The sequence below is a fragment of the Centrocercus urophasianus genome, unplaced genomic scaffold (assembly GCF_019232065.1).
Source record: "Centrocercus urophasianus isolate 14NV4802_14NV808 unplaced genomic scaffold, USGS_Curo_1.0 seq_12, whole genome shotgun sequence".
Taxonomy (NCBI): domain Eukaryota; kingdom Metazoa; phylum Chordata; class Aves; order Galliformes; family Phasianidae; genus Centrocercus; species Centrocercus urophasianus.
In genome coordinates this window covers 41,596,047-41,621,331 of record NW_024884364.1, presented here as the reverse complement: position 1 = coordinate 41,621,331, position 25,285 = coordinate 41,596,047, and the positions used below count along the sequence as shown (strand labels likewise).

Sequence of the window (25,285 nt, the reverse complement as noted above, 5' to 3'; positions counted from 1 at the left end):
CTCCTTTAGCAAAGCATTCCACAGAATGGCTCTGATTAGCAGGACTTGGCACCCTGGGTGCAAATCAATCCAGGCAATTTCAGGGTCACTTTTAGCAAAGGAAAGCCTGCCTGTTAAGACCAGATAAGAATGAGGTCATTGATTTATTTTTTCCTCATTATCTGGCAAGGTTTCAGTTGAAGCCTAAACCCATTATCTTGGAAATACAAACATGAGTTGGTCCCTTGAAGCAAGTTAATTTAGTTTGAAAACAGGGAGTTACCCTCTGAATTCAATTAGCTAATAACTCCTGGTGGGTATGGGTCATTGCAGATCAAGGCATCGTGCTGGTTCAAGCTGAATGCAATTGCAGGTGATATCAAAGAGGTGTGTTTCCCTTTCGTACTGAACCACAGCTGCAGCTTCCCGCCACTGTCTCCAAAATCTCCATCAATAAGAGAGAGAAATTCAAGTTAAGGGGGGAATGCCTTGGGGAAAAGGACAGCGGCAGCACCTTGGAGTCACAGAAACTTCCATTTGTGCAGGAAGGAAACCAGTGGGGGAAAGCTCGTTCCTTGCAGCCAGGCTAAACAGGGCCCCTCCACTCCCTCTTGGTGATCAGACTGCATGGATGTCAATACCCAAAGCCCTCCAAGCTCCAAGTCTGCAGCGCAGTGTGGGATCCATTTTCTATTCCCAGGCAGTGAGCACCGCCTGTTTTTCCTACGTTTCTAAAGAAGTGACACTTATGCATCATTCATGGGCCAGCATCCCAAGGGCTGATTCAGGTTGGGCTGGGAAAATACCTCCGGATTAACAGCCAGATTAGAAAACAACAGCCTGAGAGAAGCACTGGGCAGTTCAGACTGGAGCACGCTTGCTGCTACTGCTGTAATGAAGGGGAAGCCAGCAGCACACGGTGATGTCTCCTTCGAGGGAATGTGGGACTACAGCAAGCTATGTGCAGCTGCCTCCTACAGACACTACAGACATTATTCCTCATGTTGCATGAAAGCCCTTTTCTTCCCAGTATTACCTCAGGATGTTAGTGGGATTATAATTCTTCTGTTTTTCCAAACTGCTTTCTACCTTAATTTGATTTTGAGCACCTGATTAAATTTAGCCTTACTAAAGAAACAGACATTCAATTTAATTCCAGCTCGACATTATACTTGCACCAAAAATGCAGTGCTCACGGTTGCACTTTTAGTTAAAGAGCAATTTTGTCACTGTTTGGAAGTGGTACTCCCTAACCAGGGACGATATATTTGCTCCCTTCTGCATGCCTGCTGCTCTACACAAGCTCAGAAAGCAGCCACTGCAATGCAATGTGCAGTGCAGAAAGGGAAGCCAGGCCTCCAGAGAACTACCACGTGCCAGGTTACAGGACAAGGCCACGCATCACACATGCTCAGTATATTGTGTGCGCCCTTCCCAAGTGACTCCTTCCATCCCACAAGATGCTCCATGGGACCATGCACAAGGTGCAGCATCAGTGTTCATCCTATGTGTCATCCTGCAGGGAAGTGAGTTCAATACCCAAAGCACAGGGCTCTTTGGTTCATCATAACAGCCTTCAGGGCCCTCCCATTTTCACGTAGCTGGAATAGGACTTTCTCCTTTGAGATTCTGAGAGGATACTCAAACTACATCTAAATTATGTCAATGAAGAGAAAGCCTCAGGAGCTTGTGAGTTTCTGGTGTATTTCACATGCCTTTCTCCGAGGCTGACTCCTCATAAAAACATTACACAGAATAATTACATCAGATCAGATCAAAGCCCATTTGGTCCAGTATTCTGCTGCTGACAAGAACCAGTAGCAGATACTAATGGAAATAATTTTTGAAAGGAGCCATCGTGCAGACTTTTTTTCTCCTTTACACCCAACATCCAGCAGCCTGCCACCCTGGGGACTCCTGCAGTACGGTCATCAACTCTGTGATTATTTTTCCCACTACTTTGTGTGATTGGTTTTGAGCCCATTAAAGCCCCTGACTCCCACAGGATGCCGTGGGGCTGATTCTAGTGTAATCATAGAATCATCAAGGTTGGAAAAGACCTCCAAGATCAACCCAACCATCCACCAACCATCAATATAGAGCACTAACCACATCCTTCAGTGCCACACCTCCACATTTCTTGAATACTTCTAGGTAACTCCACCACCTCCCTGGGCAGCCTGTTCTAATCTCTCACCTCTATTTCTGAAAAGAAGTATTTCCTAATATCCAACCTGAACCTCCCTGGCACAACTTGAGGCCATTCCCTCACATCTTATTGCTGTTACCTGGGAGAAGAGGCCAACCCCCACCTCACCACAACCTCCTTTCAGGCAGTTTTAGAGAGCAGCAAGTTCTCTCCTGAGCCTCCTCTTCTCCGTACTGTACAATCCCAGTTCCTTCAGCCACTCCCCGTAAGACTTGTGCTCCAGACCTTTCACTGTGAGGAAAAGCCTGTTGGCTGCTGTTTGCTTAAACTGCAACCTGTCAGTTCCACATGATGCCCTACATTCTTGTTTTCTGAGAAACACAGTCATTTGCTACATATGTCCTCCATGCCTCTTGTGCCTTTCTACCTCCTCTTTTGCCCTCTGAGGAGTCCATTTAATCAGTCTCAATTCAGAAGCCGTTCCATTGCAAGCAAATACTTGTCAGGTTCCTCTGCTTCTTTCCAGCTCAACTACTTTTTCTCAGACAGGAAGACCAGAAGTGCTCATAGTAATCAAGAGGTAACTGCACAACAAAATAATTATTTTGTTTACTGTGTCTTCCCTAGTAATTTCTGACAATCTGTTTGCTGTTTTGAACATTGCTCTCCCAGAGCCAACATTTCTTAGAACTACTCACAGCCACTCTGAACTCCATTTCTGGAGAGGAAATGGGTAACTTAAAGCTCATCTTCAGCAATATACAGTTGGATTGATTTCATCCCATGTGTGCTATTTTGCACGTTGCACATTAGCTCTGAATGGAGGTTGCCATTTTACTGCACTGCCACTTGGTGTGAGATTCTTCCACATTTTGAAAGGCAGATTTTTGTTTTTTCTACCCTGAATAATTTAGTTTAACAACCATCTAGCTCTTTGATGTTCAGCACACTTTCCAGGCCAGACATCACAGAAGCCAGCACAGACCCTCGAGGGATTCAGGATGTTACCTCATCCTCCCATAGCACTCCATTCACAGAACCATAGGGCTCTTGGATTTGGAGAGGACTTTAAAGACCATCAAGTTCCAACCCCATGCCATGGGCAGGGCTGCCCCCCCACCAGCTCAGGCTGCCCAGGGCCCCATCCAACCTGGCCTTGAGTGCCTCCAAGGATGGGGCACCACAGCTTCTCTGGGCAGCTGTGCCAGTGCCTCACCACCTCTGAGTAAACTGCAACCACCCACACTGTTTAGAACTGCAGCTTTTCTCTCACTCCCCACGACAACACTTTTCCAACCTCTCCAGAGAAGTGTCCTACAGATGCTGGTGGGTGTTTCCCACAGCTGCTGGGTTCTGGGCATTGTTTCCACCTTGCCCATGCCCTCCACACCACTTGCAGAACAGTAGATATTAAATAAGTGAACACCCATGACAGAGTTCTTCTAACAGCATCCATTTGGCTGTAGATATGGTAGTCATTCCAAATTAGTCTGGTTACTCAAAATATGACTTAACTACATGAACATATTTAGGTTCTTTCTAATGTTGCTTATTTTTGTGTTAACAGACTTATTTTTGTCATCATGCTTTGTAGACTTTTCCCTCAATGCCTTGAAATACAAAAATGTAACAAGAAAACTCACCTTTTCAGGTTATGACACAATTCCTTAGAGCTTTGTAAATGTAATACATAAAAAATTCACCAAGATCGTAGGCACTGTTTTGCATGTATGAAGTGCTACCTGTAAAAGAAATCAATCAGAAAATTCATTACCAAATGTGAGAAATGGCCCAGAACCTGCAGTCCTAGCTGCAGCTGCAGCGTTCTGTACACAGAATTTTATAACTGGTATAAAGAAGAAAATTGTTTCCAGAAGGTACCAGACAGATAAGACAGTAAAGATGAAGTCTTCCAGACAAGAAGTCAGCAAACAGACCACACAGTGATGCCCAAAAAGGCATCAGTATAACTCAGATTACAAACATCCCAGTTAACTCTGAGCAAGTAAATATGTATCCACTCACATGAAGTAAGACTGAGGATTAAAAGTGTTTCTGTCTCTGAAAGCAGATATTATGAAGTATGTTAATATTAATGGGGCATCCTCTATTGAAGAGGCAAAAAAAAAAAACAAGTTCATTTGAGTTTTCTCACCAACACATCTGAGTGTGTGCATGCATATAAGGAGCTCACAGAACACTGTGGAAGTACATGTAGCAATCTTTGCACTGCCCAGCACACACATGCTTTTAAAACTGCAATAGGAAACAGGTGAGGTGGTACTACTTTTCCCTTGTAAAACATTCAGACATTTCATTTCAGAAGGAATGCTCTTTGGATGGGCAAGATGGGGCCATTTGTGTCACTGTGCTACAGTAAGTACCATTAGTCAATAACCAATATCATCCACTGTAAAGTGTAGTATACAAAAACCTCCTTCCACAGCACTCAAGCAGGCAGGATGACACGTATAAGGGATGTTTCAGTGCTTAGTTCTCATAAAGAAAGGAAAATCCAGCAGCATTAGATCCCAGACCCAACCATATTAGGACAATCACTGCACAGAAGCACAGTGTGAATGCTGGCTTCTGGCTAATTAAAACCTAACAGCCACAGCAATGTTTCCAGCTCAGTGTGTGTCACTATTTTTTTTCATTAATGTTCATTTCAAGTAACATATTAGCAGTGTTTGTGCCTCCTGAGTCTGCTGATTGTAAGTCCTGATACACGGAGCTGATCCAGCTTCCTTGCATCCTTCTAAGCTAAGCTCTGCACCACAGACCAAGCCTGACTTGTGGCAAAAAGAAGGGACTCTTCAGTCCATCACTTTCACTATCTCAAACCTCCTGACTTTTTAGCATTTGGATTTGGCAATGCTGCATCAAAGCTGGAGGGATGTGACTCATCATGGCTTCTTCTAGGTAGCTTTTGCAGCTGAGGAGGATTTTTATATAGGAAATTTGTCGTTGTGACAGGACAGAAATATACCTGCAAAATTCTAGGAAACTGATTGCCTGACAGGTCTGGGGCTTTTCTGTGACATTTCAGTCCAGCTATTTCCTCTGCTGTTGCGCTGAGAAGTGCATTGCTACTTCTCAGCAGCAAGAAAACCTCACATTGCTTTTCTTGTGAGAGTAACACCGACAGCAGGCTTCAAACCAGAGACTTTGGGGCTAAAAGCAGAAATCTTCATAGCTTTTGAAAAGCAGACATCCTCCGTGGCTGCAGACAGAGCAGATCTGCATCTTTTTGAGAGGTGCAGATGGATTTAGCACACTTACTGAGCGGACTATGCATCCCTTCTCCCAGAGCCTTCTGTTGGCTTCTTATTCACAACTTATCCAAAAATTACAGCATTAAAACAGGACTGGCAACCCTGTTAGGTAAGGTGGGGAGAAGGCCATGCACTGTGCTGCTGGGGACAGTCCTTTCCCATCACCTCCTCCCTGTTCACTGCCTTGCATCTCTCCCAGTATTATCAGAAGTGCCAGGAGATGAGAAACGTGGATGCCCTGAAGCACAAAGCAAAGTGGGACTGCAATGAGCTACTGATCCTTAACAAATAATTTGGTAAGTCCAAACAGCTGTTACCTATGGTGACCTATTCCGATACACCCAGCTGATCTGCATGCCAGCAGGTAACTTGCATGGCACGCTGCTGCTGCCTGCAGAGGAAGGGAGAATAAAACCCATGGCATGGCAAAACTGTTCACCACTGTTGGCTCCAGTAAATAAACTGGCCTTGCAGTGGCACTAAAGTGGAACTAGAACTAAAGTGAAATCACCAGAGATGACCTGGGGCATTTTTCACAGAGCAATTCTGAGTTATGCCTTGCTAACCAGCTATGTGTTCCATTCTTTTCATAATGCTGCTACAGACTCACCAGGACTAAAAGTGTTGAATCAGCCCTCTGTCAAATGGCAGAAAATGCTGCAAATGACCTTGAAGACTGCTTCCTTACAGGAAGATCAGGAGATATGGAACCTGACTTTTCAGAGGTCTGTTTTCTTTTTGTAAGTGTTGCTTGCTTCACTTCCATTAAAAATACCATCTGGCAGAAATCTTATCTCAGAAATCAACACTCAGGTCTAAGAAAGGAACTCTGCCCCAAAAACCATTCTGTGTTATCAACATTTTTAGCTGGGAATTTCAACTCACTCAGCCAACTTTTAAGGAGTATTTCAAAGCATACGCCTGCAAAGCACTTCCATTTAACAGGGAGCTGTGTAGCATAGATCAACACATTATTTTATCTATCCCACCAATACCTACCATCTCAACCGCATGACCCAATCCACTTTTTGACTGCGTTAACACTCTAGATTCCGCACTGAAGAAAGTTGTGGTAGTATTTTGGGTTTTACTCTTCTAATTTCAGTACTTAGATTGCGTACTATACTTTACCATAGGCTTTGAAAAAGAGAGTAGCAGATACAACAAAATCAGCTGCATACAACATAGCAAAGATTAGGCTTTTCTAAATATTTTCCTCTATTTTTTTATTCTGTAATGGTGAGATCATAGAATATGGCCATATAAATAGTCTGCACACAAGTTGTATACTTTAAATGTAGTGTCCTGAACACATTTAGTATCTTGAAATATCTGCACTTTCACTTAAGAGATCATCAACAAAGTGTGAATAATCCTCTTCTGAAGAAGAAGTAAGAAAGAAATAATAAATAGAACTCTTTGATGGTCTTTTTTTTTTTTTTTTCCATTAAACTATGGGAAAACAACAGCACTCTTCAAGGTTTAGATGTGGAGGTCAAATATTGGCTCTCACACAGAGGCATGGCTTCTCAAGGTCCCATGGAAGCTGATAGTCCAAAGCAGAGAAGGAGCTTTGACTCAACAAGGTATTATGTTAGGATGTGATGAAATTACTGTACAGTTCACCACTGATGCAGCTTATACACTAAATTAAACTGTGTGAACACACGAGGAGATACAAGATCTTGAGATCCCTACAGTATATTATATCATTTCCAATAATAAAGAAATTTTCTTTAGCAAGAAAATATCTAACTTCTAACATTTGACAGGACAAGAGGTAATGGCCTTAAATTGCACCAGGGGAGGTTCAGGTTGGATACGAGGAAATACTTCTTCTCAAAGAGTGGTGAGGCAGTGGCACAGGCTGCCCTGGGAGGCGGTGGAGTCACCAGCCCTGGAGTGTTCAAGTAATAGGCAGATGTGGCATTGAGGGACATGATTAGTGGGCATGGTGTGGATGGACTGATGGTGGGGCTAGATGATCTTAGTGGTCTTTTCCAACCTCAGCAATTCTTTGATTTTGTGATTACACTAAGAATTTTCAGCTGAATCTCTGAAATGTACGCAAGATTGGAACTGGAACAGATGAGAATATTAACATTAGAATGGTAATAGAATACCATTAGAATTTACAGTAATTGTAAATGGAGTGAAAACACCTTAGACTCCTAGTTTTTTCCTCTCAGAGATGTTATAACATCTGTAGATTTCATATTCTAGAAAGAATAAAAAAAGATTTGAGGACTTACAAGCAATTGCAGAATGCCCAACTTCCTCTGTTTTCATTGGAAGAACAACATTTTACTGCCACCTAGTGAGCAATGTAAAACAGACCAACACATTAAGGGGTGTGTTTCTGGTCAAACACAGTTTTTCACTTTCATGTGTCCACATAAATCAGAAAGGCAAAATTAGATATTGAACAACTAGGAAGTTAACAACACAAAAAGGCTTTGTTTTTCAACCAGGAGAGAGGAGGAGCAGGCAGGCTCCCAGCAGGAGAGGAGCTGGGAATTATTTAAGACCAAATTACCACAGAATCACAGAACTGTAGGGGTTGGAAGGGACATCCAGAGATCATCAAGTCCAACCCCCCTACCAAAGCACTATCCCTGTCTCATGGAAATGTCACATCCTCTTCTCTGCATGCCTTGATGGGTTTCATGTCGTGGGCTTGATTGCCAGCCTGAGGAGGCAGAACCAAGGTCAGGACCCCAAAAGGGCAGATGAACCACTGCAAAGGACACCGACAGGGATCACTGAACTTGACATAGCTGTGCTTATCACTCTGTGGTGATGCGATAACCTCCCTTCTGCAGGCTCAGTGCAGGTAGTTGGGCCGGCCTTGCTCACAGGCTCCCAGCTATGCTGGTCTTGGGTTAGGTCTTGATGTCTGCATTGCTATTGAGGTGAGGTGCAAATATAGTTCATGATGATGATAGTAGATGATGAACATCTAACAGCTACTGTTCAGTGCTGATATTCTCTGTCCTCACTGTCCAAACATGGCACTAATTCTCAGAGAAACGGGGGGCACTTTAATACTTGCTTTTTAACGCAACGAGAGTTGAAATACAGAGTGAACATATTTGTACACACCTGCAAGGTGACAGCCAAAGCAGAACTGACAGGGCCCTGCAAGGACAACATTATCTGTTAGGTCAAGGAGACAGTTTTGCAGGACTTGTTTGTATTCACCACTTTGTAGATCCTGTCAGCCCTTACACAGGTAAAAGAGAGCTTTGACCGGATGGCACTTTACCAACATGTATTCCCTTGACTAAAAATATCGAGTGCTCTTTTTTGTCATGCCCAGTCAAACACATTAATAACATGCTTAGTGCTGTCTCTATCACACAAGCCCCTCAGGGTTCCTGACACTGATGCTGCAAGGAAACAGAGCTGGCTGCAGTACACTCACAAGGAGGAGAAAGGGAAATAAATTAAGCACAGCTTTCCTTGGCAGCTGTGTTTGCAGAGGAAAAACACCAGTTCATCCCCAAACACCAGTGCGTTCCCCAGAGGTAGGCTACAGGAATAAGTATAGCTTTTATGCCACTCCACCACCTAGCGACAGACTTTGCAAAGCTGCTGTTTGCATTTAACCAGCCCTATTGCTTCAGCAGTGCCACTCACAGCTGCAGTTAGGAGTCAGAATGACCTTGTCAGCAGACACACAGCTGGTCCCACCAGCCTTGCCTTATCAGGAGCCAACAAGGACAACATTTCTCTAATTGGTGATTTTAACAGTGATCACTTACAAAACAGTTATTTTCCACCATCCTTTCTCCAGCAAAGTTTTCTACACTATAAATTTTTGGCAAGCAAGACAATGTATTTATTAAAATGTCCATGTAAGCTATGACAAGGACAAAACCAACTGCTAGTTTCACCTGCACGATGTTGAACATCTGGTGCATCTGTTCATGGAAGTGGTGATTGGCATCTCACTGCAGTATGCTCTGCTATATTTTCCATTATGTATTTTCTTTCTTTTCTTTTCTAGCAAGCTGAGGTGTTTTGTTTTTTTTTTAAACAACAAATGAGCAGACAGAACGTGTACAACCATTTTTAGGCTACTTGTAGCAGTGACACCTTGACAGAAACAAGCAGTTGCCCAAAGAGGGTGGTGGAATGGGCTGCCCAGTGAAGCTGTGGATGCCCCATCCCTGGAAGCATTCAAAGCCAGGTTGAATGGGGCCCTGGGCAGCCTGAACTAGGCTAGGGGGTTGGAATTAGATGGGTTTTAAGGTCCCTTCCATCCCCAGCCATTCTTTGATTCTATAACTCAAACTGAATCATAACAGGGCTCAATTGCAGCAGCTTGTAGTAACATAGCCTTTCATGCATCTGATAAAAGGAAGGATTTATAAGCAAGCTTTCACTTCACACATGGTAAACCCTACCTACTTCAGAAGAGCTGTACAAATGGATGATATTCAGCAGAGTGATCAATGTAACACAGTATTTCCACTTTTTTATATTAACAGTATAACTAATTTCAGCAATTCAAACACAAAAATCAATCTTTGGGCCCATCACTGGACAAAGAGAGAAGGGTGCCTGTGTTATCGTAGAATCACAGAATGGCCTGGGTCGAAAAGGACCACAATGATCATCCAGCTTCAACCCCCTGCTATGTGCAGGGTCACCAACCACCAGACCAGGCTGCCCAGAGCCACATCCAGCCTGGCCTTGAATGCCTCCAGGGATGGGGCATCCACAGCCTCCTTGGGCAACCTGTTCCAGTGTGTCACCACTCTCGATTCAGTGTTCTCCATTAGAACACTGAATGATATATATTTGGATTTCATCATGGATTTAATCTACAAAATTTTTCCTGTTTTAATGACATCCAGAAATCATCATAGTACAAGAGCCAGACAGTCTTTCTTTCTGATATTTTGAACTCTGGAAACATCTACAAATACATAATTATGCATGACTCTCAAATTAGTGTTAATATAATATCCTGTAGATCAAACCCGCTGTCCTTCATCATTTTCTCCATTCACAAGTGGTTCAATTCCTTTTTATTTTAGAGCATTATTTTTACTGGTTTTCTCTCTCATTTATTGGTATTTGGGAAGTTTTATTGACTGTGGGATGTTAACACTAAGCAAAGTGTATACCCTTCAACCTCTCCGTTTTTTTCCACCTTATTTTATGACTATTCTTCCAATGACCACTCTTTCTTATGGTTCAAAACACCAGCAAAACGAGAAGAGTAGCACAATTAAAATAACTTTCTGAGCATGTGTGGAGGCCATAGATGTCCTTCCTCACAAGCAGGGAGATTTAGGAAAACGTGGTGTTAAATTCAGTACTACTAGAGCTGGATCATATAAGACAGTACTCTATCAATCACCATATTTTAGCAACATTAACTATAAGGTGCACCTGAACTCAAGATGGATGGGAGTACAAAGACTCTTTAAGTGCTTTTTATCACTGGGGCCAGAGTGCCTAACACTTTGCATGAGCAAATGGGTTTTGTCCATATTCCCTTTAATGACTTGTTCTTGATAGAGGAGGAAAGCGAAACTTAAATAGCAGCATTAAACTGAAGATCAGATTTTATCCTGCTTCCAACATTTTAGGAGATATCATCAGATGCTGACACCACCAACTCACTGCGAAAATACAGGGTGAGGGAACATCAAACCTATCCACCAAACCTATGCACCATTCTGGAGGGATGTCTACCATAGGTAGAGATGGGATGCGATGCAGATGTTCCCCTGCAAGATCCTGAACTGCCAATTTCTCCAGGGGATGGCATCCATGGTGCTCCGAGAGCAAAAGGTTACTGATGTCCCCACTTTGGAGGAGGCATAGCTTCAGCTCTCTCACACCTTCATTTCCAAGGGCCCCAGTTACAATCTAACTGACCCACTTGAATCATAGCACACTGAAGGCTCAGCATAGCCCAGGGCAGCCAGACACTGTGCTGCTGTGACCTACTGCTTGTCATGGAGCCATAGAACACCCCAAGTTGGAAGAGACCCACAAGGATCACTGAGTCCAGCTCCTGGTTCCACACAGTACCACCCAAAATCCAAACCCTATGCCTGAGAGTGCTGTCCAAATGCTCCCTGGACTCCAGCAGCTTGGTGCCGTGCTCACTGCACTGGGCAGCCTGGAATTATAGACCTATAGGATCATAGGGGTTAGCAGGGACCTTTGAGGATCACCAAGTCCACCCCCAACTAAAGCAGGCTCCCTACAGTTGGTCACAGCACTCATCCATGAATCTGCCATGAACTGCTGCAAACGCGGCACCTACTCAGGAATTTGAACCAAAAACCAGCATGTTGTTCTAAACTGACTACATCTATTAGTGCAGAACACAAAAGCTCCAAGCCAGTACAGACTGGTAAAACCGCACACGATGAAATGCCCACATTGCCACAGATGAGAACTATCAGATGGGAAACGTGACACAGCGGTACAGCTCCCTTCCGCAATCACGCACCGCACGCACGCTCTCCTTCCACAAATACCACTCCTCTTTCCGTCCAGGGAAGCACAAGACGTCCCGCTCTCCCCGGGACTCAAGCAGCCGCTACTTCGGGCCGGAGCCGCTCCCCCTGGCGGCGCGGCGCCGTGAGGCCATGCCGGAGCCCTGCCCGCGCCGCAGGGCGGCCAAGCTCCTCCCAGCCACCGCCCCTCCGCGCCGCGCGGCGGGGACGTGCACTCTCTCGGCGGGCCATGGAGGCGGCTCGGCGGGGGCTGCGGGCGGGGGTCGGGAGCCGCGCGTTGCTTCTGGCCTTGCTGCTGCACGGGGCGATGGGGGCGGAGGCGGAGGAGCCGCGGCCGCCGCGACAGCGCGGGGACGAGCAGTGCCACTACTACGCGGGGGGACAGGTCTACCCCGGGGAGGCGGCCAGAGTGCCCGTCACCGACCACTCGCTGCACCTCAGCCAGGCCAAGAGTAGGTGCGGGGCGGACGGGCGGAGAGGAGATGCTCCGGGTGCGGGGTGCGGAGCTGGGGGCGGATGGGGACGGGGGTTGGGGAGGCGGCGGCGCGGCCACGTCAGGACGAGCGCTCGGCGCGGGGCGGGACGGGACGGGACTGGAGGGGGAATCTTTTGTGCTCTCGTTTGCGTTAGAAATACCGAAAAGCCGCCTCGCTCGCTCGCTTTGCCCGTGTCGCTCCACGTCAACCCTGCCGCAGCGAAGCGGGCGGTGATTGGAGTGCCCGCAGTCGGTGCGGGGTTTGGTAGGCCACCTGACTCCGTGCTTCTGCCCGTCATTCCGCAGCCGCGAGCTCTCGGAGCGGCACGTGGGCTGGGAGAGCCTCCTTTGGTGGAGCAGAGAGCGCAGAGATCCACTGGAAATGATCTTTGCTGGGAGAGCTCACGCTGTGCAGTCGTTCCCCTGCGGCTTCCATTTTAAACGTTCCTCGGCAGATGCAATGAGAATGGACAACCAGTCCAGATGCGCGAGGATTGTTTGTGCTTTTCTCCCTTTGTAATGCAACTCTGCAGAGTCTCAAGACAAGTATTTCGAAAGGAAAAACAAAAACGCCTGAGTTTAAAAGCAGGCCAAAATACAGCCTATTTATTTTATATTCCATCTCCCCTCCTGATAGGAAAGCTGGCTGGAGGCAGTGCTTTCCTACAAAGAGAGGTGATTAGGATTGCTGTTTTTGTGAAGAGTGGCATTTGGAAGGCTTTGGGACAGCTCTGAGTAACTCGGGCATTAATCTCAGCTTTCTCTTGAGAACAGTCCCATACCTGCATTAAAAAAGCATTAGAAGTTCTGAGCTTAGATCTGATCAGAAATAATTCTACACAAGACGTAAGAGGAAGAGCATTTCTTAAAAGTAGACTGAAATCATCAGTTGTGGCTGCTGATTCTCTCTGCTTGCATTACTGAATCCCTGCAGCTTACACAAGGTGAAACTGACAGAGGCCGTTCCCAGTTACAGGCCCTATGTCTGGGGCAATCCCTGCTACATCTCCTCACCAGCTGAATTCTGTAGCTGTGGGTCATTCTATGAAAACAAGCTTAACAGCACAGTCATCATCTGGATAGTAATTAAGATTCTATTTATTTTTCTCAGCAGCATAATAATCTCCTGGGGCAGTGTGTCAACATCCTGGACATCACAGGTGTATTGACATCAGCTGGTTCTACCTTTTATATCTGACATGCTCTACCCTTTGTCTCAGAATTCACATTGTTACAAAAATGGTATCCGTCAGAATAATTTTTAATATGTTTAAATTCAAGGCTCATCCTTTTCAATAGGAATAGTAAATACATTTCATGTGTTCAAAAAAGCGTAACTGTCTTCAAGTTACAGTTTGCATAGGAGCTGTAATTGGGCTAATACATACCCCATTTTTAGGCATTTGCTTCTGAACATGCTGTAGTATGTATTTTCACATGAATTTGAATTGCAAATGGTTTTTCATGCTTGAAGGATGAATTTGAACCATCTTAAGCTTCTTTTTCCTAACAATTATTCAAAATAGATAGTGTGATTTCCTGAAATCTAAAACAGTTTCTCCTTCAGTCTAACAGATGTTCTCTTATGAACTGATAGTAGGCTTGTAGTTTGTTAACTATGAAGAGATAATGCTTGTGCAGCCTTGATTACCAGTGATTTGAGAAGCTGATGCATAAGCACAAATTGATTGCATTAGGGGAGGTTGGACTCTATGACCTTTTGATGTCCCTTGCAAAGCCCTGCAGTTCTGTGATTCTGTCATCAGCTGCTTTCCATGCATACTAAAATGCAGATTCCTTCAGTGTTCTGTTACCTCTGCTGCTTTGACCTCTGCAAAGTAGTAAGAAAGGTTGATTTTGTGACTGTGTGCAGTAGGTTGTTTTTCAAGCAAAAGGACAGCAGTTGTCCTTGTACATGAGCTAATGAGCAGCTTGCTTTGAACACGTGCTTTGTACTCTGACTTTAATTTGAATGTCCTTCATATTTCAGTCTCGAAGCCAGCGCCTTACTGGGAAGGAACAGCAGTCATTAATGGAGAGTTTAAAGAGCTGAAACTAACAGATTATGAAGGAAAATATCTTGTCTTCTTCTTCTATCCTCTTGACTTGTAAGTATGACATGAGTAGACAAAGCAACATTGAGATCACCTACACAAAACATCTAATTCCTTCATTTTTCTCTTATTTCTGTTTTGTTTTATTTGGGAAGGGTTTGAGGTAGAAAAAGAGAGCAGTAGGAGAAAATACTCTCTTTGCCATCATATTATATTATCATTGTGCACTGATAAAACTAAAGCATGATGCTTGTTGTACTAGGTGTGTCTGCTGATTTGTGTTTTAATTTAAAAGATTAATCGTCAGTCTCTTGTACCCAGTAGGGCAACCTCAGCATTCTGTATTATGCTGTACATCACTGCTGCAAACAGAGGGCAGCATCCCATTTGTATTTTCCAGAGTATATGTAGGACACTGAGGGATAGTGTTTTCCATTGAACAAGAAGTTACCAGTATGATCTTGTGAAAAACTTGGCATATTGTGCTTAAATGCAACCAGTTAATATTCAGAAAGACTGTAAAAACATTTTTATCTAGACTGCAAACTAACCGTAGGTTTATAACTATCAGTAATAAAGCATTTGGAACCAAGCTAGGATCAGACTGTGAAACTTGCAGGCAGCATTTTGCTAAATACTTGAAGAAGTAGGAAAAAAAATATGTGGAAGCTGAAATAATTTCTGATATAGCCACTACTTTCCATTATTTTATGTAAAAATGTAAGTGCTTTGACGAGGCTGCTTATTGGTATGTTAAACAGAGAACTTACTGAACATATCATGAAAATATGACTTTATTTTGTTTAAAATTACCTAGCACATTTGTATGTCCAACCGAAATAATCGCCTTCAGTGACAGAATTGAGGAATTCAGAGTCATAAATACCGAAGTAGTAGCATGTTCTGTGGACTCCAAGTTCACTCACTTAGCATGGTACGTATCTTATCCTTGTCTTTCGCTGATAGTTATTTGTGGGTCCATCTGAGCTGAGGAACCATGTCCCCAGGTTTATAGATTGTGTAGGTATATCATAATGTGTAACAGTATGATGTTATTGATACAAATGTTAGAATTGCTTTTCAGTGATAAAACGTGTTAACTCTCTTGTGTGAAGGTATCTTAATCTTTGAAGCTTGTTGATGTGCATTGTTTGAAATGTGCCCTATCCCAGTCCAAAATTCTTCAAATACTAAAAATGAGATACAGATGCTAAAATGAATAAAAATGAGGTACGCTCTCTCAGTTGTAGGTATGTTAGTATAAAGCAAATATGACTGATAAGAAAGAGGTCACTGTTAATCGATGTGGCCAAACACTGCAGAAGAGCTACTGTACACGTCGCTGGAACCAGAGATAGCATTCACTTTCCTGGTGTGCAAAACAAAAAAAATGTCACTTGCACTGAATTCTTCTGTCAGTACTATAATGGCTTTTGGCTTCTAGTTTTGTGTAAAGAACAGAAATCATTATGAATAATGCATTTGTATCTAATTACTTTCAAAGGATTAATACTCCTCGAAAACAAGGAGGACTCGGACCAATGAAGATTCCACTTCTTTCAGATTTAACACACCAGATTTCCAAGGACTATGGTGTATATCTGGAAGATCAAGGACACACACTTAGGTATTCCACTTGGTTACTGTTCATTTTGTCTTGATGAACTGCTGCTTGCTAATTCATATCTAAAGATACACTGACATTTCTTTTTTATGCTATCCATTGAGCTCTATAGATTAATATTGAAGTGGCTCATATTTTTTTTGTACAAAATAGCACATCTCATCTAACACTACTAGCACTCTGAGCTCTTCTTTATGGCTTGTTAACAATCCTGCAGTATGTGCATACAAAAGGTCTTACCTTCTCATGTAAACAGTTTAAATATTCTAACAACACATCTTGTTGCTTATTTATCCTTTAAAAAAGTAACATATGCTAAGGAACTTTTATATGAAGTCTCCCTTTACTGCTTGAAAGCATATGAGTACTTAGCAGTCTGAGTGAGGTCATAGTAATCCCCCATAGATGTTGGCATACTCCTTTGACAAACTACTCAAAACCAAAATGTTTCACTGTTGCAGAGCAAGAGCATTTTTTGCCTAACAATTCATACCCAGGGCTGAAATAAGAACATACAAAAACAAGCTGTAATGAGTCAGAACAGAGAGCATGGTTGATAACCCTGCGTTACAGCCAGCAGATGCGAGGGCAAGGCAAGCACATGGTGAGAATTCCCCTGAATTGTTATTACTCAGGGACTTCCAAGTTCAGCTGGAGTCAAGAATACTGCTAACTAACAGCCCCAGGAGGCAGGTCTTTTGTAAACCTCTGGGATCCACCTGACACCATAGCATCTGCATCATCTCCTGGTTGGGCTTGCCATCGCTTACTTGTATGTTTTGCACAGAAGTGTATTTTCCTTGTTTTTAAGTTGCCCTCATCTCATCCCGTAGCCCAGGTAGACCAGTGGGTTAGTAGTATCCTAAGGAAATAGGGATCATGTAGTGCCTGCAGAGACAAAATTTCTCCCCATCCAGCAGACGTAAGATAGGATGTGAACACAATGAGGCAATTATTTTTTTTTTTTTTAATGAAACAAAACAAAAAGAACTTGTTTGTTACAGAGGCCTTTTCATAATTGACGATAAGAGAATCCTTCGACAGATCACCATGAACGACCTTCCTGTGGGGAGATCAGTGGACGAAACGCTGCGTTTGGTACAGGCATTCCAGTACACAGACAAACATGGAGAAGGTGCTCTTTTAAATATTTTCATGTTGAAATTGTTTTACTTAGACCAGAAGTTGTATTTATAGTTTTTTTTTGTTTTTTTTTTTTTTTTAGTACTCAGTAGCATTAGAGATTAGCCTTATAAAGTGAATGAAGTGGTTTGATGGTTCTGATACAATAATCTCTGGCTGGACACGGCTCTGAGCACCTCATGTAGCTGTAGGTGTCCCTGTTCATGGCAGGGGAGTTGGACTACGTGAGCTTCCAACTCAAAACGATTCTGATTCTAAGGCATTCCCTGGTCTGAATAGAGGCATTATCTACCTGTCAAAAGGACAAAGCAGTGTAAAATACAATGTCCTGAAGAATCAGGGCAAATATTTCAGTATGCTTTGATATCCTGAAAGAATGAAGATGCGGGTAGTCCTTGTCCTCTGTCATTTGTGGATGATGTGTGACAAATAACTGTCAAGAAACACAATTATGCTGTGAAAGTTATGCTGCCATTGCCGTATTCTTTATAAGCACTATGTGATAATTTTCCACTGACAAATAATGTTTCACTGGCTTGTTATAACTTTGTCTCAAGTATGGCTATATTTCCTCACTGCAGTTCATGCATACGATGAACTTGTCATGTTGTTGTTGTTTTTTAAATATTCAAGTTAATGTGTCTGTTTAAATATGTTTATTTAACTACTAATGTATGTGTTCAGCACTTTAACCTCCATTTCAACTCAGTTGTGGGTTTGTTTGTTTGTTTTTTAGTATTTAAATGTACCTTTATCCAAAGGTACAAATCATCATTATGTTTTGTTACACAGAATTCATAAAGCTAAATGCTGGCACTTAGGATATTTGTATCCGAGTGAGGAAGTTGTCTCCCTTTCTTAGTTACAAAGTCTCCCTAGTGCTTCTACTGAATCTGATGCACAGAATAGGAGGAAAAGTTCTTTGCAGTTCCTGAATTGCATTGGATGTATTTAATCTGACAGAGCACTTAAAGCAGTGTAGTAAGGCATAATGACAGTGGCTGAAGCATGACAACAGATGAGAGTTTCAATTTGGAACATAATCTGTTCAGATGGCCACAGAGCTTTTAGTCGCGTTGCATGTTAACTATGTGCTGTCATCCCACTGCTCCATTTTAAAGAAAGGTAGATAGGTGTGTAGTCACCTGAACTTTATCATGAAACTTCTGTGTTTAAACAGAACGGGTGTTCATTTTCAGATGCTATGCTTTGCCTAAAACAGCACGAGAATTAAACCAAGCTGCAGGCATCCACCCAGAGAGGGACAGTTTTCAGTTAACAGAAGTGCTATGTGGTACCAATTATGAACTGTGTTACTGACAGCATCCCATGTATAAAGAAGACTGCATATCAGTTGTTTGTAGATCCTTGTTTCTGACACTTCAGTGGTGTTCTACTTCAAGTTCGGGAAGAGAACATGAAGGAAATTCAGAAAAGGAAGCATGTGTGAAAATACTTGTACAAACTTTGTCTTTCTTTTCTTTTTCCTCCAGTTTGCCCTGCTGGTTGGAAACCTGGCAGTGAAACAGTAAGTCACTGTTCATATTTAAATGCATATCCTATTAGGAAACACCAAGATAATTTCCTTTAAAGTCAAATCCAGAATCTTTGCAACTCTGAAGAAGATGATAGGAATCAGTTCACATTATTGTAGTTAAAGCTTGAGTGGAAGTTGAAAGGTTAAGATTAAGTTGATTCTGTCCTGTCTTCTCAGTTATATGGCCATGTAAATTCTTGGTTCTGTGGATCCTAGGCACTGCCATGAAAAAGGATGCGAGTTCACAATCTGCTTTAGAATCTGGTAGAGCCAGTGTGCCACTATCAGATCTCCAGCAGAGAGCACTGCTTTGCTACACAAAAGCTCTTGTGCATTTGTTGATACTCACCCACGTGTTAAGATAAGCAGAAGAGCTGGGGTTCAGATAAACACCCATTGAACTTGTTTGTGTTCTCTGGGCTTGGATCAAGCTTCAGCAGGATAATGAAGCTTTTACTAGAGGACTGAGCTGCTTAGGTCACATGAGATCGCTGTGGTTAATTTGAGAATGTGGCTTTCTTTTCAACCATTTGGTGATGACTGAGCACTGTTGCTTAAGAGCTGTCTCAACTGAAGGCGGGTCCCAGTAGCCTGTAAATATGGAGAGTAGTGAGCATTTTTAACTGATAATAAAAACAGAGGAATGTTTCTTTACTGCATGTGAAAATCTTCATTGATGACTGCAGTCTATGAGTCACCTCTTTGCAGCTAGCAGAGGACAGTCTCAGTGGGTGCAGCTGGATTTTAAAATTGTAAGGTGAAGGAGGGCTGGCTGGTCTAACGGAAAGACACATTCTGGCACTGCAGAGTTCTGCCTGCCCTAGCCACAGGTTACCTAAATAATACAACATTAACATATTTTCTAAAGCCTATCAAAATGCTGAGAATAGGTCCAATAGTACTATTTTAAAGCTGCCACATAAGCAGTTGTCTTTCTCCTCTCTGCAAAATATGCAGATAATTTAAATAGCAGGGTAGCTCAGATACTTTCTCGAAGATGTAGCCATGCCTTGTAAATGTGTTTGATTTAATTAGATCAAACCAGAGGAAACCATGAGAGTGTGGTGGCCAAGGGAAGAACTGTAAGTAAATTCTAAGGCACTTGATTATAGAAACTAATTTATTAAAATATCTTGCTTCTGGGGTAAGGAGCATAAAGGTATCTGCTTTCAACTGCCAAAGTGCTTCCATTGGTAGGCTGCACTCTCTCTTCCCCAATTAGTTAACTAGTTTTGCTACTCCCATTAAGTATATTCAGTGATGAACAGTAATCTATTATCAGGTCAAATGATAAATTACTCTCCAGCGGTTATTGTGGGTTGGCTTTGCATCCTGATGAGATGCGTCTGCAGGTCCTAAAGGAACTGGATGATAAAGTTGCTAAGCCACTATGCATCATATTTGAGATGTCGTGGCAGTCCAGTGAAAGTACCTGCTGTCTGAAAAAGAGGAAACATATCTCCCATCTTTAAGAAGGGAAAAGGAAGACAGGGAAGTACAGAGCAGTCAGTCTCTCCCCTCTATGGCCAGCAAGATCATGAAGCAGATCTTCCTGGAAGCTGTGATAAGATGCATGGAAAACAAGGAGGTGATTAGTGACAGTCAGCATGGCTTCACTAAGAGTAAACAATGCCTGAAAAATTTGGCTTCCTGTGGTGGGATTACAGTATTGGTGGATAAGGGAAGAGAAGCTGATGTCATCTACCTGAGCTCATGCAGAGCATTTGATACTGTCTCACACAACGTCCTTGTCTCTGAAATTGAGATAAATGGGTTTGATGGATAAGAAACTGCCCGGATGGTCACACTTGTAGAGTTGCAGTCAGTGGCTCAATGGGACTGAGTGCACCCTCTGCAAGTTTGCTGATGACACCAACCTGCATGGTGCAGTCATGATACTGGAGGGGAGGGCTGCCAGCCAGAGGGACCTTGATAGGTTTGAGAGCTGGGCACGTGTGAACCTCACGCAGTTCAGCAAGGCCAAGTGCAAGGTTCTGCATGTGGGCCATCCCAAGCACAGATACAGTCTGGACAGAGAATGGATTAAGAGCAGCCCTGAGGAGAAGGATTTGGGGCTTATTGGTTGATGAAAAACATGAACTGGCACTGTGCATTTGTAGCCCAAAAAGGCAACATATCCTGGGCTGTATCAACAGCAAGTCCAGAGGAGGTCACAAGGATGATCAGAAGGCTGGAGCACGTCTCCTAGAGAGATGGGTTGAGGGAGCTAGGCTTGTTCAGCCTGGAGAAGAGAAAGCTCCAGGGAAACCTCATTGTAGCCTTCCAGTACAAAAGAAGGCTTAGAGGAAAGCTGGAGAGGCTTCTTACAACAGGATGTAGTGACAGGACAAGGGGGAATGGTTTTAAACTCAAAGAGGGGAGATTTAGATTAGACATTAAGAAGAAATTTACTCAGAGGGTGGTGAGGCACTGGAAGAGGGTGCCCAGAAATGTCCCATCCCTTGGAGGCACTCATGACCAGGGGTTTTGCGTGGGGTTTTGGACAACCTGATCTAGTGAAAAATGTCCTTATCCAAACCACAGGGCTCTGATCTGAGTAATCTTTAAGGTCCCTTTCAATCAACCATTCTATGATATTTTGAAGTATTGTACTGTTCTGGATTCACAAGTTTTTGCATTTGCATAGTTTTGTTTTTAGACTAACATTTTCATTTTCTTTCTTGTGCAGATAATTCCAGATCCAGCTGGAAAACTGAAGTATTTTGATAAACTAAACTGAGGCTGACTTCCATTTAATTACTTAGGTCACGTTCAACTTGATTTTTGCCAATAAAATTTCGTTAATTTTCTTAACTTTCATGAGTGTGACTGATATATATCTGCAGCAGACAACTAAAGCTCTGGTAGCTTAAATACCTGTTAGAGGTATAAATACTATATTGTCAGAGCATGCTTGTGAAATACATGTTTACCCTGTAAGTTTTGTTTAGGTGCTTGGTTTTCCTAAAACACATTTTTCTTAGCACCTTGGGCTTAGATTCACAAGTTTTGCTACTGCTAGATAGCTTAATTTCTGCAAATACCATTTGCTCAGTCATGCTGTTAGAACTACAGAACAGGCATTTGGTTGTGGTATAACCATAGTCAGGTGGAAAGGGCAGCTAACCCTGAAGCCAGAAATACAGTTGATGAATTAAATTTCCAGTTTTCCAAAGCTAGAAGATATTTTTCATTAAGCTCCTATGCACATAGCCTAGGCTTCATTACTCAGTGCAACTGCATGAAATAAAATAGCACTATTCTAGTTCACCAGTTTCAGGAGCTGAACCAGGATTTTTTCTTCCATGCTTGCATTTGTAGCTGATAGACTGATAAGATCAGTTCCATTACAGATGATTTGCATTTTCCCAGGTCTTACACTGGTACTGAGGTCCATACTGGTTAGTGTTGCGCTCTGCCCCTCTCATTAGCCATAGCTCCTAGCTGTAAGGGAGTGACCTCAAAGTGAGTGTTGATGTGCCCAGTGGCCTTTAGAAACTCCTGTGGGTCACGTACACATGTTACTTCTTTGAAGGGGGAAAAAAAAACTAATGACTTTATAAGACACACTTAATCCTTTTGTGCATTGGAGACCCCTTCCATAAGCATGTCTTTTATTGCTTGTTCCTATCTCACCCTCATTTTAATGTAGCATTCTAGTGTTTGTGCAGCTGGATAAAGATCACCTGAGAGCAGAAGACAACCTTCACCAAGATCATCCTTGCAGAGAAGGCTTCCCCCCAGCTCTAGTCCAGCAATGCTGCATTGCTAGCCTTGGGCCCATGCTCCTAAGACTTCAGTTACTCTTCCCTTACCAGACTATGCAATACCTGTCCCTGTGCACACATGTCACTAACTAAGGTTCTGCAGAACTAGCTCAGCAGCTTTGTTTTCACCATGAAGTTACCTGGCTTTGTAAACTTTGGTGAGTACTGCCCAGCTGTGTCACTGTGGACAGGGAGCACATGCAGCTGCTGGACCTTAGCTTCAGCTCTGACAGAAGTAATAGAAAAGTGCATGCTTCACTCAGGCAGAGGGACACTGAGCACCACGGCCCCATCCTCAGGGGGCCTGGGGAAAGGAGGAGCTTGTGGCAGAGGCACAGCTGTATGAAGAAAACTGCCAAGCTGCTGACATGTTGCTGCAGCCCCTGCCATCTCCAAGAGTGGAGGGTGGCATTTAAAGAGCAGTTTTCTCATGTAACTGTGTTGTTAGTCAGCCATTTGATTTTACTCAGGGTTTTGCCTAAAGCCTTCAACAAGCCTGAGGCACCTAAAATATTATCGACTTCTTCCAGGCCATTGCGTCATGACTAATGCAGGTGCAGTTATTCATGGCTGGTCATAAGCAGCCAAAGGCATAAAACAAGCTTCAGCTACATGCCTGCCTGTAGCAGCTGTGCCCTGCTCTCCAGCAACACCTGCCTGCCTCCAGCCAGGTCACTGTCACTTAGTGCTAGCAGCAAGAGCCTCTGTTACACTAAACCAGCTAATGAGACGTTACAAAACAGCAGTAAGCTATCACCCGTGTTTTGAATGCGTGTCCTCCTACACCCTCCTTGCTGAGCCAGGTAAGTAGCAAGTCAGAGAACAAAACCACAGGCTCTATCGTGGTAGCAGATCAGTGACAGCATCAAACAAAAAGCAGACATGGAAAGCTGGACAAAGCCCAAGCTGAGAAAACAGGATCAAGAATGTTTACTGAAAAAAAATAAATAAAAACCAGCTCTGCCACAGGTTGTCCAGAGAGGTGGTGGATGCCCCATTCCTGGAGATACTCAAGGTCAGGATAGGCAGGGATCTGAGCACCCTGATCAAGCTGTAGGTTGTTCATTGTTCACTGTTCATTGCAGGGCAGAGTTAGACCAGATGGCATTCCAAGGGTCCCTTTCAACACAAACGATTCTATCAAATAGTCCTTAAGCAAAGGCCTGACTCTCCATATTACATTACAGGCTTGAAATGCTATTTCCATGGAAAGAGGATTGGGTTCTACAGAGAGATCTGGGTATGCTGGCAGGGAAGCTGAGGAAAGACAAGCCTGAGTTAAAAAACACATACTGGTATTTGAGGGGGAGAGGTGATAGCTGGCAGAAAGAAAGAGAGAAGTTCCAGGAACAAGAGGGACAAAAAGGAGGAAAGATAGTTCCATGAATGAAAGAATATTGGAAACTTGAGGAAGAAAAACATTGATGTCTCTCATTCTGGGATTGTTAGTAGGATTTGCAGAGATTTAAAATGAAAGGTAAGCTGAGAGTCTTGCTTATTGCTGCCTACTAAAGCCACTACTCTTCTAATGAATCTATTGAGAACTTTATTTCAGAGCACTCTGAGCCACCATATGCCATTTAATGGCATCACTTGATTTCTGTATCACCCTTCATCATACAATAGCATGAGAAACAACTCAGAGCACTCCAGGCAACGGTTCCCCTGTCTCCAGGGTAACATCAAGGAAGCAGTGACGGAAAACAGAATATAAACTAACAGCATGTGGACAGAGCGATAAAGCTCTTGAAAGCGTACAGCTCTACTCTGCGCTGACATTTGCTGGAAGGATCATGTTCTTCATGTTACATACATGCCTGATAAATGCAGTAAAATAGCAATGAATCAATCGTGTAACTAAGGATGATGCCGTGATAGCTGCTACTTCAGAGTCTGGGGTGACTGATTAACACTTAGCGTGATACAGCCAGCATGTGGAGGTTTGGAGATCTTCCAGCAGAACCACCAAGAAAAGTAACTAGAGTTTGCATACATCAGTGTCAATGTGGTCTGCAGTTGGCAAAGGCAGAGCAGAGGCAGTTGCAATTAAACATCTGAAGTTCATTCTGACTCACTCATGCTAATGAAGTGCTGAGGCAGTATGGAAACCCGCTTGCCTCTACTACGTGCAAGGCTGGTTCCTGCCCTTAGCTAGGGGTGCCCTTGGTCCTGTTAGCATACCTGGGAACATGTCATGCCCAGATGCAGGGCCAAGACCTCCATTCTCTTCTTTTCCTTTTAGCTGGTGAAACAGTACTGTCATGCACACCAACTTTAAAATGCACTCGAGGAGGACCAGTAAGCCAATCTGTCACCAAAGGCTGAACATACAGCAAAAGCAATCAGACACGCAGTAATTTTAGAGGCAGTTTCTGAACTAAAGCCCTCACTTACTGGTCAGTGCTTTAAGAGCTGCAGCAGGTTTACACTGTGACTTAGCTGCCACAGTATCACAAATATTTGAAGAGCTGCTCCCAGAAGCTGTTAGGGGAAGGTTGTTTTTTAAACACAGAAAAATAGAGGCACTGAAAACAAAGTGCTTTGGGCACTCAGCCAATTGCAGAGTTCTCCTTTTACAGCAGCATTAACTGAGGAGGGTGTGGGGGAGGCCATCCAACTCTCACAGCCCCCCTCCTTCTTGCTGTACCCCATGGCACAACAGCACTGAATCATCTACTTCCTGCTACAGAGCTCCAGCCAGATATGTTAGCTATTAATACAAAGATTTTCAATTAATAACTCCAGACAAGTCCAGCAAGGGGTTGCTCATTAGGCTCCAATACAAACTTAGCATTAA

The 25,285-nt window shown here is 43.3% G+C and overlaps 1 protein-coding gene across 2 annotated transcripts; it reads left to right on the top strand.

The window, feature by feature from the left end:
* Positions 1 to 12,117: 12,117 nt before the first annotated feature.
* Positions 12,118 to 21,535, top strand: PRDX4 (peroxiredoxin 4). Of its 2 annotated transcripts, XM_042810572.1 has the most exons (8): positions 12,174 to 12,340; positions 14,354 to 14,471; positions 15,235 to 15,351; positions 15,922 to 16,044; positions 17,046 to 17,176; positions 18,678 to 18,712; positions 19,757 to 19,803; positions 21,411 to 21,535. In XM_042810572.1, exons 1-8 carry the CDS (start codon positions 12,196 to 12,198, stop codon positions 21,412 to 21,414), a joined length of 720 nt encoding a protein of 239 aa, XP_042666506.1. In that variant the 5' UTR covers positions 12,174 to 12,195; the 3' UTR covers positions 21,415 to 21,535. The 2 variants fall into 2 exon arrangements, with proteins under 2 accessions (XP_042666505.1, XP_042666506.1); XM_042810571.1 differs by lacking the exon at positions 21,411 to 21,535 and having other exon boundaries at positions 12,118 to 12,340; positions 19,757 to 19,807.
* The last annotated feature ends 3,750 nt before the right edge of the window (positions 21,536 to 25,285 follow it).

Bases quoted from the DNA above. Each gene is read 5' to 3' on its own strand.
- PRDX4 (XM_042810571.1), top strand. From the start codon at position 12,118: ATGGAGGCGGCTCGGCGGGGGCTGCGGGCGGGGGTCGGGAGCCGCGCG. The intron at 14,472-15,234 runs GTAAGTATGACA...AAAATTACCTAG, and splicing joins TTCTTCTATCCTCTTGACTT to CACATTTGTATGTCCAACCG. The intron at 18,713-19,756 runs GTAAGTCACTGT...TGATTTAATTAG, and splicing joins GGAAACCTGGCAGTGAAACA to ATCAAACCAGAGGAAACCAT.